The sequence below is a fragment of the Epinephelus fuscoguttatus genome, linkage group LG4 (genome assembly GCF_011397635.1).
Source record: "Epinephelus fuscoguttatus linkage group LG4, E.fuscoguttatus.final_Chr_v1".
Taxonomy (NCBI): Eukaryota; Metazoa; Chordata; class Actinopteri; order Perciformes; family Serranidae; genus Epinephelus; species Epinephelus fuscoguttatus.
In genome coordinates this window covers 41202787-41221222 of record NC_064755.1, presented here as the reverse complement: position 1 = coordinate 41221222, position 18436 = coordinate 41202787, and the positions used below count along the sequence as shown (strand labels likewise).

Below are 18436 nucleotides of genomic sequence, written 5' to 3'. Positions count from 1 at the left end.
TGTGACGCCGAACATGACTGTGTGTTCGTTATTTTACAGCCACGACTTTATCGGCGACTTCAGCACCAGCTACAGAGAAATGTGCAGGAGCCAGTCACAGTTCCACATCTATGAGGTGATGGTTCACACACGCACACACACACACACACACTTGTAACTTCATTGTCCTGTAGTCCATACTTCAGATCATAACCTCTGACCCAGGGACGCATTGATCCTGGGCCAATATGTTTAACAATGTTTAACAATTTGGTGAACAACAGATACTGATGTTTTTTTGTTGTTGTTGTTTATTTTGTTTTTGTTGTTTATTACCCCTTTTGTGCCATGGAAATAAAGAAATCTTCATTATAAATCAGGAACTGGCAGCAGGGTGTTGGGGAGCGCCTCATCACAGCGCTACATTAAGAAAGTGCTGACCGTGCTTTTTGTAATGACGTGCTGGGCTTGGGTTTTGTTTCTATGACAACAATATCTTGACACTAACATTAGCCAGGTAGCTAACATAAAGCTTCATTAACAGAGGGCTGACACATTTAACTTCAAGGTTACAAAGCTAACGGTGATAAAATTCCAACACTCAGCAGGAACATCGAGAGTCCGCTGGCCGCTCTGCTCCAAGACATGAGCTTCTCTGTCCTCGCTGTGACAGAAGCCGCAGTGATCTCACTGGCACCTTCTGAAAAGTTGAGAGATTTTCAACTTGAAGTGCTTGGTATGCACAAAAAGGGCACAGCGCTCTGAAAAGTTATGCTGGGCACAGTGCTTTTTCTCCAGGTGGCCTTGTGCCATTTTGTTTACCATCATGTATGTTTCGTCATTTCCATCCTGGGTTCAGCTCTCCATTCCTGTTTGCCCGTGAGCTGGATTTATCATCAAATCAAATCAAATTTATTTATAAAGCACATTTAAAAACAACCTAGGTTGACCAAAGTGCTTACGTGATTACGTAGTAATGTATAGTCCCGTGTACACAAGTCCAAAAGTAGAGGAACAAATTGGAGAGTGGAAATACAAAAGACTAAAAAAGGGGGATAAGAGTTCAGGAGCGCTCAAAAGCTTTAGAGTAAAAGTGGGTCTTAAGTCTAGCCTTAAAAGTGTCCACAGATGGGGAATCCTTAATGGAGAGAGGTAGACTGTTCCAAAGTTTGGGTGCAGCCACAGCGAACACACGATCCCCTTTGCCCTTTAGCCTCGATCGAGGCACAGCCAAAAGCTGCTGGTTTGAAGATCTGAGTGCTCTGGAATCTAAAAGCGGACATAAGAGCTCAGAAATATACTGGGGAGCCAGGCCACTAACAGCTTTAAAAACAAACAATAAAACCTTGAATTCAATCCTGTAATTGACTGGTAACCAGTGCAGGGATGCCAGCACAGGCGTTATGCTGTCTCTTTTCCTTGTGCCAGTTATCAGTCTTGCAGCAGCATTCTGGACAAGCTGCAGGCGTGACAAGGAAGATTTAGGCATTTGTGATGGTTTATGCTTGAACAGTGCTTGAACAGTTTAAATCTGATGTCAGGCAAATGGGGCAAGAAAAAAAAATCTTTATCATGGATCCTTGAAAATTTTGGAAGTTCTGCCCATTAAAATGAAACAACCTTTGATAAAACCTTCATATAAAAAACACAACTGTTTCACAAAGGCTTTTTACTCTATGAAATATATCATAATTCACTTTCTAATATCTGTTTTATATTGCTGTAGAAATGTCAACAAATTTGTCCTTCAAACAGCCAAAAACGATGTAATATATAAGATTACATTTGAACACATCAGGAGAACGACAGAATTTACCTTCATCCAGTATTCATCTTTAATGAAAAGAGCTGTGTTTCTTTTGTTGCTCTCGATGTACAGATAGAAGAGAAAGAGATCTGGCTGGAAAACAAGAATAAAAGCACCTTTTGTCGTTAAGTTTTGTTTCCATGTATGAACATTTGTTAACATGTAGTTGTGGAAGATAAAAAGCCCCACAAATTATTAATTCTTCCTCCATCTTTAATTACAGCTCAGTGCTCCGTACAGCAGCGGGCTGAGCTCACAAAGGTCAGAGCAGCTTGTGTTCAAAGTTTTGAACTTTTGGCATCGAGCTGCCCACACAGTGCGGCGTGCATACATGGGCTCAGGATCAACGTCAGAAATAAAACCCCCAAAGACCAAGAACATGATGGAGGGGGCGTCAGTAAAAATCTATTCTTCACATTAATGTGAACATACAGTTCCTTTTCTCTCTGCTCCTCTTTGTCTCGTGTCCAGAGACACATCATGTATCTTCACTAAAACTGGACAAATACATACATCAGAGTTTGACCATGAACCGACTGACTACTGATTGTAGGAATCTCCCCGTTGGTTTACAGTTCATCATGTCACCTTGAACTACTCATTTCAAATGTAGACACACGTACAGTACAGTTGGGGACGAAATACTTTACTTGATTTAAAATATATTTACAGTCTGAGCACTGCCAACGTCTTCCAGAGTCTTCCTCACGGTCAGCAATGTTTATCCAATCTGAGAGCTGTTTGTAATTCACCATGACCTCAGGATCACTTTAGATTTGAATCTGTCGTGTAAAGAGCTTTATAAAGGTGGTCAATAATGTCAAATTCAACCTGGCTAACTTAAGGAGTACAGGATCTTATCTAACAACAGAGGCAGACAGCCTTTTATGCAACTTTTAAGATTTTCTCCCACAATTCAAACATTGAATTTTCCCTTTATCCTCCTACAGACTGTGAGATTTTATTAGCCTGATAAGTTTAGTGCAGCGACACTGTGACACATGGATCTAATAAACTTGGCATCAAGTTTGATGTCTGCAGACTGTACAATGACAGCACCTACCGAATCACAGGCTACAATGTATGTCCATTGCCGTCAGTACGCAAGAACAAAACGTCATCAGCGTGCGTCATCCATCTACGCCCTGTAGTGGTCAGAGAAAAATGAAAACAAACATGAATGGAGCCGTCGCTATAGCGGCATTTATGTGTTGGAAAAATGTCTGAAGAAGAAGAGGAGAAGGCGGAGGAGAACGTAGACGTGGCCGTGGCCGGGGAACAAGAGCTCTAAGTGTATTTATTAGCATTTACTAGCATTTAGCATTGTCACACAGATCAGTGCCTCATTGCTATTGGTTCATTAGTAGACGTAGTTGGTTACAGCATCACATAGTCAGAATTTTATCCCAGGCTGTCTTTGATCACAAACTGTGACAACAGCCACCCTTAAACCTCTCTGACTGTGTGACATAGGACCACTGTTTTAGAGCCACGACCAAAAATACCGCCGTGTTTCTTTACCGCTGGTCGTCTTTAAGAATGTAATTGGATGACATCTGACTGAACACAGAGTGCATTCTGGGGGACGTCTGTCTGTAACTGTGCTCTGACCTCTGGAGGGTCAACAGTGCAACACCCCAAATCACTGAGTTTTACAGTCTGAGCTACAGACACAACGTCCATTTATAAAGTCAAGTTTTATTGACAAACAGCAGACACACAAGTTACATGTTAACAATATTATGAATACAAGTGAAGTAACCAAGCTGTGCTGTTAAATCCAGGCAGTAAAAAACATAACACAAGTTACAAATGAGCCTCTGGACGCACCCATGCTTTGGCGTTCCTTCCAGACCAGAACCAACATACATCATGTGAAAACTCAGCTAACACATGGAGATCAGATACACGCAGACAGACGTGTGGACTCTAGCTCCACAATATTCAAACACAAATTTATATTTGAAAAAAACCCTGGATATTAATTTCTACTCACTTTTTACTTACTGTACCTGTACTAATTAGTGTAAACCTGCTGTTCCTGCAGAGTGGACAAATCCTGTCCATATTGTCCTGTTTATTACTGTACTGGCACCTCGTCGACATGATGATGTCACGATGACAATAACATAGCAAGAGAAAACGTGTCACAACTGTTATTGCATCACATTTAAGGCAACCCTGCTGTATGTGGTGTGCCTGGTTGATCAAGTAGGATCTCTTTGCATTTTTCCCGTTCACCTTTCAGTTGCAGGACCGTCAAGTCAAGTAACAGTTTTCAAACGTGGACCAAGTAGGAACTGTGCTGGGGGGAACTAATGTGTTTGCATTAACAGACAGTGAACAAACACATGAATGGTTATGTAACAGGTGATATTTCCCATATCGTCGCAGACATGTCCAAAGCAAAAAAAGCACGAGGTTGACAGCGAGAGCTGCTGCTTTCAGGTGAAATGTTAAATACTTTTGCACTGAAAGATGAAACAGCTGCTTTGTCTCATTTGTATGTGTTTCTTTAACAACCCCTGTGAAGTGGGAAGCAGCTGGCCCCGGGTATTTTTATCTAATGTGGCCCCAGTCAGAAAGTTTGGACGCCCTGCCCCGGTGGAAACACTCGAGCACCAGTTCCTAAACAGACCGACTTCTCTTTCACCTTCTTTATTCTCAGTGCAGTTCACTGACCTGCTCCATTAATTTCTACACCAGCTGTGTGTGAACAAACCATAAATCAGTGAAGGTCAGGAGTCAGGAGAGGTGCTTACGAAGCACAACCTGAATCACTGCAGAGGCAGGAAAAGCACAGCATTCTCTCTGCACACATGTGATGTAACATGTGACATCATCTCGTCACACTCATGCTGTCTCTGCCTTTTAAAACCTGCTCTGGATTTTCTCCAGACTAACTCCTTCTGTTTAAACTCTTATTTTCTTTATTCTTAAGGGGAAATTAAGTTTAAAAATGTTTCAAGTGACTAGTGACATAAAAATAATAGTTAGCATGTTAGCCGTTAGCCTAGATACAGCCGGGGCACATAGTAGCGTCAGACCTGTTAAAACGTAAGTGAACGGGCAACCTTCAAGTGCAAAGTTAGTCCACTAAACAAGCTTTTGTTCCACAAAAACCGCCTCATATCGTTAGGATAAATGTCAGAGAACATATAGAAAACGACATGTAAACGTGTTGTCTTACCTTACCGGTGTGCTGCCATGTTTGTTTACCATCTAGCTCTGCTTTCCAAAGCGCGGCCGAAATATCGCGAGAACAAGCAGCGATCTCATACCGTGCCTGAAATCTTGCGAGCTCTAGATAAAGCCCAGCTGGATACTACTCCAGGTGGAGGTGTCTCGTCCTCGGTCACATTCCTCGCGATATTTCAGCTGCGCTTTGGAAAGCAGAGCTAGATGATAAACAAACAAATTTAGGACGATAGGAGACGGGTTGAAATAAACCGAAATTCCCTTTAATGAAGTGTTTTCTGTAACTCTGCTGCCCTTCACACGTCTGAGGTTCAGACCAGAGGCTGACACTGAAGGAAGTGAAGGTGGAGCTCATGTCGAGGTCTGAGTGTTTCAGGTTAAAATACTTGTCAATCAAACTAAACAAGAGCTGTGACATCTGCACGTCCCTGTTACCAACACACACACGATACAAAATAAAATAATCAGTTCAGACACAAACATCTTGACGTGAACATTTTCTGGGAGAAGTTTGAAGCCTGCGATGGTGTCAGTCCGACCTCTTTTAGAAGCAGCGTCATGTGACGAGTGAAATAAAATAATCAGGATCGTTCACAGCTCACTGAGACGCCACACAGCTGATCAATGCTCATGTTTCCTCCACAGGTGCTAAATCCAAAGAAAAAAGGAAAGAAGAAGAAAAAGTACCAAAACTCAGGAACGGTGAGTCAGCAGTTTATATCCAGAGTTTGTGTGATTTGTTTTTAATTTTGGGCATTGTCTGTAACACCTGCAATGCAAATGAAGTCAGGTGCTTTTCTGCTCTGAGTTGAAGTTTTTTTAACTTGAGATGTTCAGAGCAGCTCCTGCAACAACATGATCTGCATAGAGCAGGAAAACATGAGCTGCTCAGCAATGCAAAAGCAGCGAACAAAAAGCTTCAGTCTCATTAAAAACAATTAGACAAACATCTTCAGGTTGCTGAAAAGCATTCTGTGTGATCGGGGCCAAACAGAGTTTAGAGACGTTTAGTATCCAGTGTAGGATCTGTGTCCTAATGACACTGCCATCTTAACTGTGCTGTGTGCACTGAAGCAACAGAGGCTCAACAGAAGGTTTTTACCTCTGGGTCCAGACAGTTTGATCTGACCACGCTTTAAACAGGTTTGAATAAGAATCATTAGATTTGTTTTACACAAATTAATTAAAGTCAGAGACATGTATGTGTTTGATGAGTTTGTCGTGGTTCAGTAGTGAAATGAAGTGACTGTAATGAACTTGAGAATTTAAAATATTGAGAAGCAAAACAAAGAATGATACACAGAGCTGAATGTTGGAGCGACGGACCTCCTGTTTTTATCTCTACAAAATGACAAACTTATGATCTCTGATTTCATCTGAACAGCCTCTGCTCATGCTGTAATGTTATAATAATAATAATAATACATTTTATTTCTGGGCACCATTCATGACACTCAAGGTCACCTTACAGAGTAAAATACAGAGTAAATTACAATAAAATACAAAGTACAAGATAATTAAACATTTAACAACAAACAAAACAAACATAAACAAAACATCTACCCACTCAAAGAGAGTAGGAAGCCTGAACAGGTGAGTTTTCAGCCTGGATTTAAAGTGTGGGAGTGAATCAATATTTCGGAGGTCAGGGGGGAGTGAATTCCAGAGTTGGGGAGCAGAGCAGCTCAGTGCTCTGCCCCCCATGGTAGTGAGGCGAACGGAGGGGACAGTGAGGTGAATAGAAGAAGAGGATCTGAGGGTGCGAGCAGGTATGGTGATAGGAAGGAGGTCGTGGTTGTGGATGGCCTTGTAGCTTAGAAGTTGAAACCGACCCTTGTCTTCATGTCTCTGACTGTCTTCAGGTCACTCTGCTGTCCTGCCTGGTGGACACTGAGCTCTCCTTCCTGGACTACATCCGAGGCGGGTGAGTTCACCATAAACGTCCTCATATGATTGTGCAGATATTCAACGGCAGCATCAATCAGTCAGCTGCAGTTGTGATGTTGTGTGCAGTCTCCAGAGACTCCGCTGAGAGGATTACCGCTCGGTGTTTATCTCTCAGCTCTGATATTAAGACTGACAGCTGCCGATAACCCGCTGCTTAATTGCTCGCCGCTGCACGCTTTGAAACATGCTGTGGTATAATCTAGCGTGATTGATGGTTCCACGTTAACTCCTTACGTGACTTGTTTTCTCTTGTAGGACTCAGATTAATTTCACAGTGGCAATTGATTTCACGGCATCAAATGGTGAGTGTTTGAAAGCTTCTGCTCTTATCGATGAAAGTGTATCGAACAGATTAAACTTTGGTGGTTATCACTAAGATCTTTACTTGATGTGAAGTCTTTAGTGAAGTCGGTTTTAACTGACTTATTTTAATGACACTTTTACTCAGCTGGAGACAAAAAAGGCAAAGCAGCTAAAAGTTGGACGATTATTTGAACATTATCTTTTCCTCTGAACTTTGTGAGCTCAGTTTGAAGTTCTCAGTTTGTGCCTCAGCCTGTACAGAAACTCATTACACGCATTTTTAAATGACATTTCCAGTTCAGATGGTTGTCACCACATGTCGTCAGTGTTTATGAAGCCCCACAGGTAAACTGCTGTACATTCATCAGTGACAGCAATTTAACCACAAACAAACACATTCTGTGCAGAAGCCTTTCTCACAGATGAGGGATGTTCTCATTTCAGTGAGGGATGATTTACTAAGTTAATATATGTAATACGATTTTGGAGACATCTTTATGTCGCAGGAGAAATAGTAGGCTTTTTTTTTTTACTGCCATCAAATCCCTTTTCTACGCCCCGTCTCCAGGAACGTCTGAAATAATGGTGATATTATGCAGATAATTACGTTACAGTACATTACAAGTTTCTGTTCCAGCCTCAGTTGTTCATATTTGCAGAAGTTTTGTTAGAATATGAAACCTCTCATTCCCTTTATAATATTACACAAAACAGTCCGCACACATATTAAAGAACGAGGCCTGTCATATTCTATTTTCCTTATTTTATTACAGAAGGACTTGAAACAAAAACCAACAATGAATTCATCCCAATATAAACCTGATACATCAGGGCTCCTCCTCTTGCCCCCCAAAACTTGCAAACTAATGCCAGGTACTTCCCAAATAAGTTTATGTGTATTAAACATTTGAGTAAAACTGTCAGTCCTGAACCGAAAGTCATTTAATTCAGTATATGTTTTTATTTTCTTCAGCTTTGTAAAATGTATTTTAAAGGTGCTGTATGTGACTCTGGAAAAAGATGGTTGATATTTCCAGGTTGTCAGATAGAAACACTGGGTTGGTGGTTCAGTTCTGACCACCCAAAGCGTCAATATTTGATGACCTGGAAATGAGACTCAACAATCAACTATCTTTCTCCAGGGTTAAATATCACTCCGAGTGGCTCTAAAAAGTCTAAAAAAGTTTTGATCTAATATAATTTTCCTCTCTGCCACAGAGCTCCATTCTTTCTCAGAAAACTATTAAAAACACATTTATGAGCCACGCTGTTGTTTTGCGTCACGTGTTCCTGTGTAATGACGAACATGGGAGCTGTAGTTTATTTTGATTAAATCCCACACACACCATCCTGCTGCTGGAAATACTCAGCACAGCTCCAAATGTGTAAAGCTGAAAATAGTCCCCAACAAATGATCTGTTTTCTCTGGTTTTAATAATGTTGGCTAAAAACTCCAGCTCAGCTGTTTTTACTGAATGACTGGGCCTTTTTTAAAAAGAAGAAACGACATGTGACAGACAGATTTTTAAAGATTCATCAGAGAGAACTGAAGGCTCTGAAGCTACAGACGGTTTGTGGAAGTCGAAATATAGAACATCACCGGCCTCATCCTTTAATGTCACAACTGTGGTTTTACATTTACTTTCATGTATTTATATTTATCTGTTCTCATTTAGGGACAAAAATAAAAAAGAGACAAATGAAGTCAGACTTTAGTTTTTACTGTTTTTATCATCTTCATCATTTCTGAGTCATCACATCTTTATTGATCTGGTTCATTAATGATGGTGGGGAGGAGATGTTGGGGGGTCAGCAGGTCACTGGGGCTCATTATCTTATTAGTAGCTCCATGTATCTGAGCTCTACTGAACGAGCTGCGGTTCATCTCACTGCCCGCTGAGGTTTGAGGCGACCAGTGAGATGCTTTCTGCCTCCAGAGCAGCTGTGCTGAGGAGACATGTTTGTGTAGCTAAACTCCAGCCTGCATGTGAACCCCCTCCACCCACTCCCCTCCTTTTATATTTAATATGACTCACAGCCCGGGGGGAGCGGGCGTAATTACAGTTTGATGCTGATGTGTGTTATATTGTGTTGAACGCTCGGGTCCCAGGCAACCCGTCCCAGCCCACCTCGCTCCATTACATGAGCCCATACCAGCTCAACGACTACGCCATGGCGCTGCGGGCCGTTGGAGAGATCATCCAGGACTACGACAGTGACAAGATGTTTCCTGCACTGGGCTTTGGTGCCAAGCTTCCACCAGACGGACGGGTCTCGCACGAGTTCGCCCTGGTGAGGAAACAGTTTTCTCTTATTATCATCAAACATGAAACCATCCACACAAATCTACAAATCATTTCTCCTTTTTAAATATAGGCACACAATGTATTGTTTCTGATTGTTTCTTTGGTAAGTTGCACAAACTCTGAGCTATTTAGTCTAATGAATAAACCAAATAAGCTCACAAGATCTCAAGAGAGGAAATATTTTTACACTTACTTTTTCCTTTATTAAACAGAAAAATAAAACCGAACTCCTTCTGAATTTAAGTTTCTTTCTTTCACTGAACTAAGACGAGCTTAACTGCCTTGTTGCCTCATCGTAAAACAAAATAAAAGAAATGAAACTATTCTCACTAAAACCATCTTGGTTAGTCTTTCCACTGTTTTAAGAATCATTGACTCTGCTTTGTTTAAAGTAAAACCCTAACTCACCCCTGATTCCCCGCTGTCTCTCTCTGCATTGTGTTAGCTCACTGAGCCAGAGTCTTTCACTGAGTCGTCTCGAAAACGAACTTATCTCTAGAGTTTGTTTTTCTCACTCATTCTTCAGAGGCAGAATTTTAAAATTAGCAAACTGAAATGACAAAAATTGCCCCAAATAATTGACCCAAAACAAAAAAACTGTGATGTACTCAGCTTATCACTTGTAGCTGAAATATTCATCTAAGCCATAATAACGCATGAACACTTCAGTTTAACTGTGTGTTCCTTCCTCTACCGAAACCTACACAAGGCGTGCAAACACCTGTTCAGTTATTTCACATAATCTTCTTAACCAAACAAAACACTGATGAAGAAGATCATCACTTTCAACAAGGCCTCCGCCGGGTCAGGTTTGGCACGAAACAATGAAGTCACGGTGTGAATGAGTAAAATGATGCCAAGTTGCTGAATGAGGCCGACTTTGTCTCAAACATTCATCACTACAGACTAATGGACCGCGTTTGGTTTTACATTGACTCTGCGCACTGTGTGGCATGATGCAACATATAACCATCAATAAAAAAACTGCTTGGCTCAATTACCAGCGGCACTGGTTGGAATTTTGCACTTACTGCAAAGACAGTCTGCAAATATGTGTTGGCACTACCCGTGTCAGCTTTTACACCTCTGATGAGTTTGCACCCCTGATAAAATATTGATTTACAGCACACAGAGGGAAAGTGACAGTGTTTTTCCAGAGCTAACTATGCTAAATGCTTTGAGTGTTGAACAATGGAAGTAATAATTTAGAAATGAAAAAAAAACAAAACCTCCACAGAGATGTCAGCAGCTACTTCTGGATGCTAATATGTTTGAAATGACGATGCTGACATTTGGCAGGTTTAATGTGTACTGTGTTAATTTAAATGGATAGATGTATGGACAGACCGACAGACATCTTATTGTCGATGCACAAGTAAGATGAAGTTAAGTTTGCCACTCCCAGACATGATGCCGTAAAACAGTCAGTAGTTGGTATCAGTCAGAAAGAAAATTGACATTAATCTAAAACAATCTAATATGGTGACAACTGTCTTTGTTTCAATAATAAATAATAAATCCATGAATATTTAGCTGTGGACAAACAACTAAAGAACTGAACGTTTAGTATAACTGAAGCTGACGGGAGTCAAAAAACAAACTGTGGGACAATTCAAAATTTCAACTTGATGATGGTGAAAGATGAAAGGTCACGAGGAGTAATGAGGAGTCACGAGAAGACATGACTGTCTGTATCAGATTATTTGCCAGTCCATCGGGTAGATGTGGAATTTGTCACCAGAGTCATTTAGTTGAATTTACTGAGCAACATGAATCAAATTTCCTGATCCTTGATCATCCTACAGTTTAGATATTTATCGTCTGAAGGGACAAAATGTTTGGACATAAAGATTTTGCAGTGTTAATTTAGGACAACATTAACATCAGGACTGACGGTATAAAAACAAATTGGACTGGTTCTCAGACTGCTGCTGAATATGTCACAGAGAGTAAATATTTTAATGGCCTTCACACCAGCTGGAGAAAATTTGCAACCTGCTTTATTTCTCAAATCAAAATGTGAACATAAAGTTGTATCAGAACTATGTCAACAAAAAAAAAACTCTGTAAAAGTAAAGTGAAAACACGCAGCATGGAACCAGACACTTTCATACACAAATGACCAATTACAGGCAACAGTTTCTGGGTGGGTGGTGAACGCTGCTGTCCAAAAACAAGAACAAATTCAGCCATTCAGCCGGCGCTCACACTGCGCTGATGAAAGCCAAATGAGCTGGTGAGTTTTTGGCTTTGCAAACACACAACTTTATTTATTTTTATATTTATACTGTCAGTTTTTTCTCCTGCTGAAGAGACAAAGACAGTTTCAGTTCTTTATGACAATCATTTAAAAATATATAGAAATCATACATACTTAGGACACATTAAGGATCTGGGTTAACTGCGTCCTCCATTCAGCACCATCAGCATTCAGCCGTTGCATCTTTTCATCCTCCACCCATCCATTCATTCATCCATACAGTACCACTCAATGTCAAGCGCTGCGGGGCTGTAGACGTCCTGACCACTCCTCGGCCACCCAGAATCCTCTCCCTGCTCTACTGTCACTTCCAGATGTTCCTCCAGAGGCGTTTACAGCTGCTTAGCGTTGGGTAACAGCTTCCCCAGCGGCGCCAAACCTTCGAGACAAGGCGTACATGCATTAATCTAACCATTAAGGATTTAACTTCGTCAGCTCTTAAAGAGGAAGCTGCAGCTGCGAGGCCGCAGTGGGAAAAAGCCACTGCTGAATCCCAAGTCATTATGCAAGCTCCATTTACACAGCAAAGGAGTCTCATGTGCGCCGATCGTACTCATGAGCGGCCGAGCAGAGTCAGTCAAGATGGTTTCATACTGAGGTAATTAGAAAGCCCAAAACATATGGGAGATTAAATAATGTGTTGTTTGCTTCTTTGGTGGATACTTTTGGAAAACTTAAACCCTGTCACCAGACATTAGTTTGAATATGTCTGTCAAAGGATGTGCAGGCTGCAGAGAGATGAAAATACTGCAGCAGATTTGGTTCTTAAAACAGGTTTGAAGCAGGTGGATGAGCTTCTGTTGGGCAAACATGTTCTAAAGTCCAGTTCAGACCAAAGGTCATGAGAAGACGAGTTGAAACAGACGACTTCTGTCAACACTTCGCTTTGCAACGTTCTGAAAACCTGCCTGTTCACACCAAGTCAACTAGATGAGACAGTGTATCATCTCTATGCAACAACTCTCTTAACCTCTGTTCTGATTTGCAGCTTTTCAGACTTATTTTGTGGCTGAATATACACTTAGTGTCCACTTTATTAGATACACCTTGCTGGTACTGGGTTGGACGCCCTTTTTAATTCTTGGTGTCATAGATTCAACAAGGTGCTGGAAACATTCCTCAGAGATTTTGGTCCATATTGACATGATGACATCACACAGTTGATCCATGATGTTCCACCACATCCCAAAGGTGCTCTATTGGACTGAGATCTGGTGACAGTGGAGGCCATTGGAGTACAGTGAACTCATCGTCATGTTTGAGATGATGTGAGCTTTGTGACATGCTTTCATGTTGTTTACACCAAATTCTGACCCTACCATCTGAATGTGGCAGCAGAAATCCAGACTCATCAGACCAGCAATGTTTTTCCAGTCTTCTGTTGTCCAGTTTTGGTGAGCCTGTGTGAACTGTAGCCTCAGTTTCCTGTTGTTAGCTGACAGGAGTGGCACCTGGTGTGGTCTTCTGCTGCTGTAGCCCATCTGCTTCAAGGTTGGACAAAGTGTTGTTGCTTCAGAGATGGTCTGCTGCAGACCTTGGTTGGAACCAGTGCTTATTTGACTTCCTGTTGCCTTTCTGTCATCTTGAACCAGTCTGGCCATTCTCCTCTGACCTCTGGCATCAACAAGGCATTTTGGCTCACTGGATATTTTCTCTTTTTGGGACCATCCTCTGTAAACCCTAGAGATGGTTGTGCTGAAAATCCCAGTAAATACTCAGACCAGCCCGTCTGGCACCAACAACCATGCCACGTTCAAAGTCACTTCAATCACCTTTCTTCTGATGCTCCGTTTGAACCTCAGCAGGTCGTCTTCACCATGTCTACATGACTAAATGTATTGAGTTGCTGCAACATGATTGGCTGATTAGCTATTTGCATCAACGAGCAGTTGAACAGGTGTACCTAATAAAGTGACTGGTGAGTATAGCATCAGATGGACTGTATTCTTAATCAGTACGCCACAATAATATAAATAACCAGCGCCAATTCATCAGTCAATGAGAATGTGTGTGTGTGTGTGGGCGGGGCATAAGCACATAGAGCCAGCAGCAGCAGCGACCCACTGTGAGGACGGAAACAGAGGGCTCAGTGGGGGCGGAGCACCTGCTGCAGCAAGCCAACACGCCGTCTGTGGTCATTTTCACTTCACCAGCGGACTTCACTACAAGCTAATTGGCTGTTGAAACAGGTGACGTGCTTTAAAACCAGCCGCCGGACATTTTGATCAGCTGAGTGTCAGGTGACACCATCAGCCCGCTTGAGTCGAGCTCAGACCGGCCAGTTCACACTGCTGATACTTTTCTCCGCAACGTTTGAAAACGGTTTTGTCTTGTCGTGAATCTTTGGTCTGAACTGGACTTTAGAAAAATGCTCAGAATATTTTCTAACTTCTAAAAACAAATTTAATCTCACAACAATAGATTTTCACCAGAATACTTCTCCTGGTGTCCGTTCTTCATGCAGAGTTTAAAATGTGAAACGACCAGCCTCAGGATGCTCTTTACTGCAGCAGGAGAATTAAACTGTCAACATTTCCCTAAAATATGTGGAATATTTTAAATGTAAGATTGGATTTTACATCTTTCAGGGCCTCTGAGCCTCCAGAGCCGTTTATACTGGGTAATAATTTCTGATAATATTGAAGTATTATTGATGTTTTGGCCCTGGGGGGGGGGGGCATTTTTATGTCTCTCAGTATGCATGTAATCGTGTTTCCTGCAATTTTCAGCCAAACAGGCCTGTTTGGAACATAACATGTAAATCCATCCCAGTCTTTTTCCCATAAAGAGGTATAAAATCTACAAATACTTTGTTCTCTTCTCCCTCTGATGATTGTCTGAATATCAAAACAAACTGTACCAGTTTAATTCTAACTTTGATGCATGGTGTTAAAATGTGCAAACAGCAGGAGACGCAGTGTCGGCAAGTTTTTTTAATTGTCCCTGAATTTAACACATTTTTTAAAGTATTATGTAGTTGACATTAAATCAATGATGAGACTTGCTGTGTGTAAACTGACTGTTAGCTGGTGGCGTATAGAGACACCTGAAACAGGAAACCAAAGATACTCCAGCCTGAGGAGAACGTCTCATCTTTTTAAATGAGGTTTGGCTTTTTTTAGAGTTCCAGAAACGACATTAAAGAGTAATCAAACTCATACGCAGCACAATCAGGACATTGTCTTCTAATTTGCCTCAGTGCAAAGAAAAAGAACTTTGTGTCTGCGTGTTCAGTTTGAAATAAAGGTACAAAGTGAGATTAATAAAGACCAAAAGCTTTCTGACTCTGTGGAAGAACGTGGCAGATCTGTGCTGCAGCAGCTGTTAAGAGACATTTATCCCTGATTCAACAGACCTTGTACTGACACGGGGATCAGTCGAAACGAGAGGTTCAGTTTGGAGTTAACTGTTAAAATCCACGCTTTCCCAAGCACACACGTCCCACATTTATAGATCTGCTTTCAGACAGTCACAAAATGACATCATGAATTTAAATTACATTACATTACACTGAAAACTCCAAGGTCACTGTGACCTCGTCTGTCCCATTCTCACAAATGCAACGTCAGAAACACCTTCATGAAATTTCTTTAAATTTGGCACAAACGTCCACCTGGACTGAAGAATATTAGAATTTGGTGGTCAAAATTCAGTGTGACCTCACAAAACATGTTCTTGTCCATAACTGAAGAATTCATTCACTAATTATGGCAAAACTTGACACAAATGTCTAACAGGATAAAATAATGAAGGTCAAAAGGTCAAAGGTCAGCTTGACTGTGACATCATCATGTTTTAACGTCATATCTCAGGAACAGAAGGGGAGACATTTGGTCAGATACTGAATTGGTGACTCTAATCTTGAAACTATGCTGATTGTATAGATCTTCTATGTGTGAAGCATCCATGTTTTCACTGACATGGATGGAGACTGTCAGAGACACTGGACTGGTGGGCGGAGTCACACAACCACGGGGTGATAATTGTAGTTTAAGTGTAGTCAAACACTATCACCTTACAATCCGGTCACCCAAAACACATTTTCGTGTCAGGTGTGAAGGAGGTCTGTCCCCTCTGGTTTCTGACTCTGAGAGAGGAGCTCATGTTCACAAATATTGATTGAACTTTCCTCAAACATGGAAATAACATATTGAAATTCTTAATGAAGGTGGTGTTCCTATTTCATTTCTTAATCATATACAAACCTGAATGATCAGTCTTGTTTGTCTCTGTAGTCTTAGATTCATGTATTTCGTTACAGAGCTGCTGTCAGGAAGTCGACACATCAAACGCAGCATCCTGTCAGTTGCAAACCCTCCTTCCCACTAGCTTCGTTATACTCAAGTTGTCAAGTCACAAAGAGGGGCGTTCACGGCTCGTCTTCTTCTTTAAACACAAATCAAGTCAAAACATGTTTCCCACAAGTGTATCTTAAGAAATGGAGACACTCTGGAGTCTTCTGATCCTGAGAGTGGACACTTCTGTCAGTGACTCAGTAACATTTCAGTCATTTTCTACAAAACTCATGAAGTGTTTTGTGTCTGTGTTTCTGTGCAGAATGGAAATCCACAGAACCCGTACTGCAATGGCATTGAGGGGGTGATGGAGGCCTATTACCAGAGCCTCAAATCTGTGCGTCTCTACGGACCCACCCACTTCTCCCCTGTTATTAACCATGTGGCCAGGTAGGTCCACTGTAATCACAGCTGGGGACGTGGTCGGCTGACACACAACACAAATGTCACGGAGTACAAAGCCGCCATGAGAATGTTCTGCTTCAGTGACACTGCAGCCGTGTGTGTGTGTGTGTGTGTGTGTGTGTGTGTGTGTTTGTTTGTGTGTGTGGGCTGCTGGACGCAATCTGTGAAGCAAAGGGAGGAGATTAAAATAAATGTGCTGATAGCTCCGTCACCTAAGAGGAATCAATACTCACTGTTACACGTGCAGCGACAGTCTTCAGGAGGAGACCAGGAGCTGCCTGAAGGATCTGAGAAACAGAAAATCCCAAAGCAAGGCAGAAGAAAGAAAGAGTTGTGTGGTTAACAGATAATGTCTCACCTCCCACCATCTCACAAATAAACAGTAAATGAATCTCCACAGACACGAGCAGAAAACACGTACCGCCGCTTCACTATTAAAAACAGCATTAATGAGAGACGTGTGGGCCCTCAAGTGCAGTTACATTTTTATTGGAGCAACAAATCATAAATGCAGAAACACTCCTCCACTGTTTTAAATATTAAAAACAAATAATAGACACTTCTAATAGAAACTACAGGAAACTGTCAGCAGCACTCAACCAATTTACACCAATCCCCTCTGATACAACGTCATGTGCTGGTTTGTAGTACAGTACTTCCCGACCTCCATCTGACGTTCCCGACTGCCACATCTCGTCTTATGATCCTCAAGATCGACTGGAACAAGCACTTTTCCCACCTTTCATCGTCGGCTTTTAAATTCCATCTCTTCCTCTCTGTGAGCGCCGTCCGCCCACTCAGCCTGAGAATAGCTGCATTGTTCAGCCTCACTTCTGCCGAGCTTCTGACTTTAACCCAGGAAGACACTAAAAAAAAGTGACACCAAATTGCGTCAGGTTCTTAATACTCCGACTGTGTGTGTGTGTGTGTGTGTGTGTGTGTGTGTGTGTGTAAGAGAGTCATTTAATATACGATCAAAATATGATCCTGTGACATCACTTCAGATGTTTCACTCTGGTTTATATAAAAGAAAACTGATGTAAATGTTAGTTTAGAGCTGAGAAACAGACCTGACTGTTGGATGTTCAACTCTAAAGCATAAACCATACTGTTTCTAATTCATCCTGTACAGGGTTCTCCTATAAACCATGTTCAGACTCATACAGAGGTCACGTACAGTATGACCTGCTCTCAGTGTGTGGTGGTGTATTTATCTGCAGAGACTCTGCCTGGATTTATTCATTTTGTCCTTATTTTGCTGTGTTCAGTACGTTCCTGTGCACAAGGTGCAGGTAAAGGCAGGGACTGTATAAAAGTGTAGCGACCAGGTGGCAGCAGCAGGCATTCAAGAGGAAGCTACAAAAAATGTGGACACAGTGCATAAAAAACAAAACAAATCCCCGCAGATAAAGCCAATGAGAGTGAATGTGGGGTCGACTTTCACTTCCTTTGGAAATACTGTTTATTATATATTATATATATTATATTATTATTAGTATATGATTCTTGGCATAAAAAACACATATAAAAGACTGCGTACTTAAAGTATTTACTGTATTTTCTTAAATAAATGAACTGCACTTGTACAGATCCTTTCTAGTCTTCTGACCACTCAAAGTGCTTTTACACTACATGTCACATTCACCCATTCACACACTCTTGGCCGAGGCTAACATACAAAATAAGATAGACTTTATTGTCCCAAAGGAAATTTGTCTTGGGTACATGCGGTACCTGCCGTTAAAAGATACAAAAAGTTATACATACAGTTCCTACATCTACACAGTTCACACACAGAGTTGTGGCTGTTCACAATCCCACACACTCAGTACCTTCAGTACACGTACAGACCTCCATCAGCCAACAAACTGCACACTGCCCGGTGCACCACACATCTGTTTTACATAGACGTGTGGTGCACTGATCAGCCACCTGC

General features: G+C 41.5%; 1 protein-coding gene across 1 annotated transcript in view; it reads left to right on the top strand.

The window, feature by feature from the left end:
- LOC125887045 (copine-8-like) overlaps window positions 1-18436 on the top strand; it is a 107127-nt gene that overhangs the window by 76790 nt on the left and 11901 nt on the right. Inside the window, exons 12-17 of the mRNA XM_049573546.1 lie at window positions 40-115; window positions 5630-5686; window positions 6847-6908; window positions 7187-7233; window positions 9345-9526; window positions 16358-16485. Of these exons, the coding sequence (XP_049429503.1) occupies window positions 40-115; window positions 5630-5686; window positions 6847-6908; window positions 7187-7233; window positions 9345-9526; window positions 16358-16485 (552 nt within the window). The remainder of the gene's footprint in view (window positions 1-39; window positions 116-5629; window positions 5687-6846; window positions 6909-7186; window positions 7234-9344; window positions 9527-16357; window positions 16486-18436) is intronic.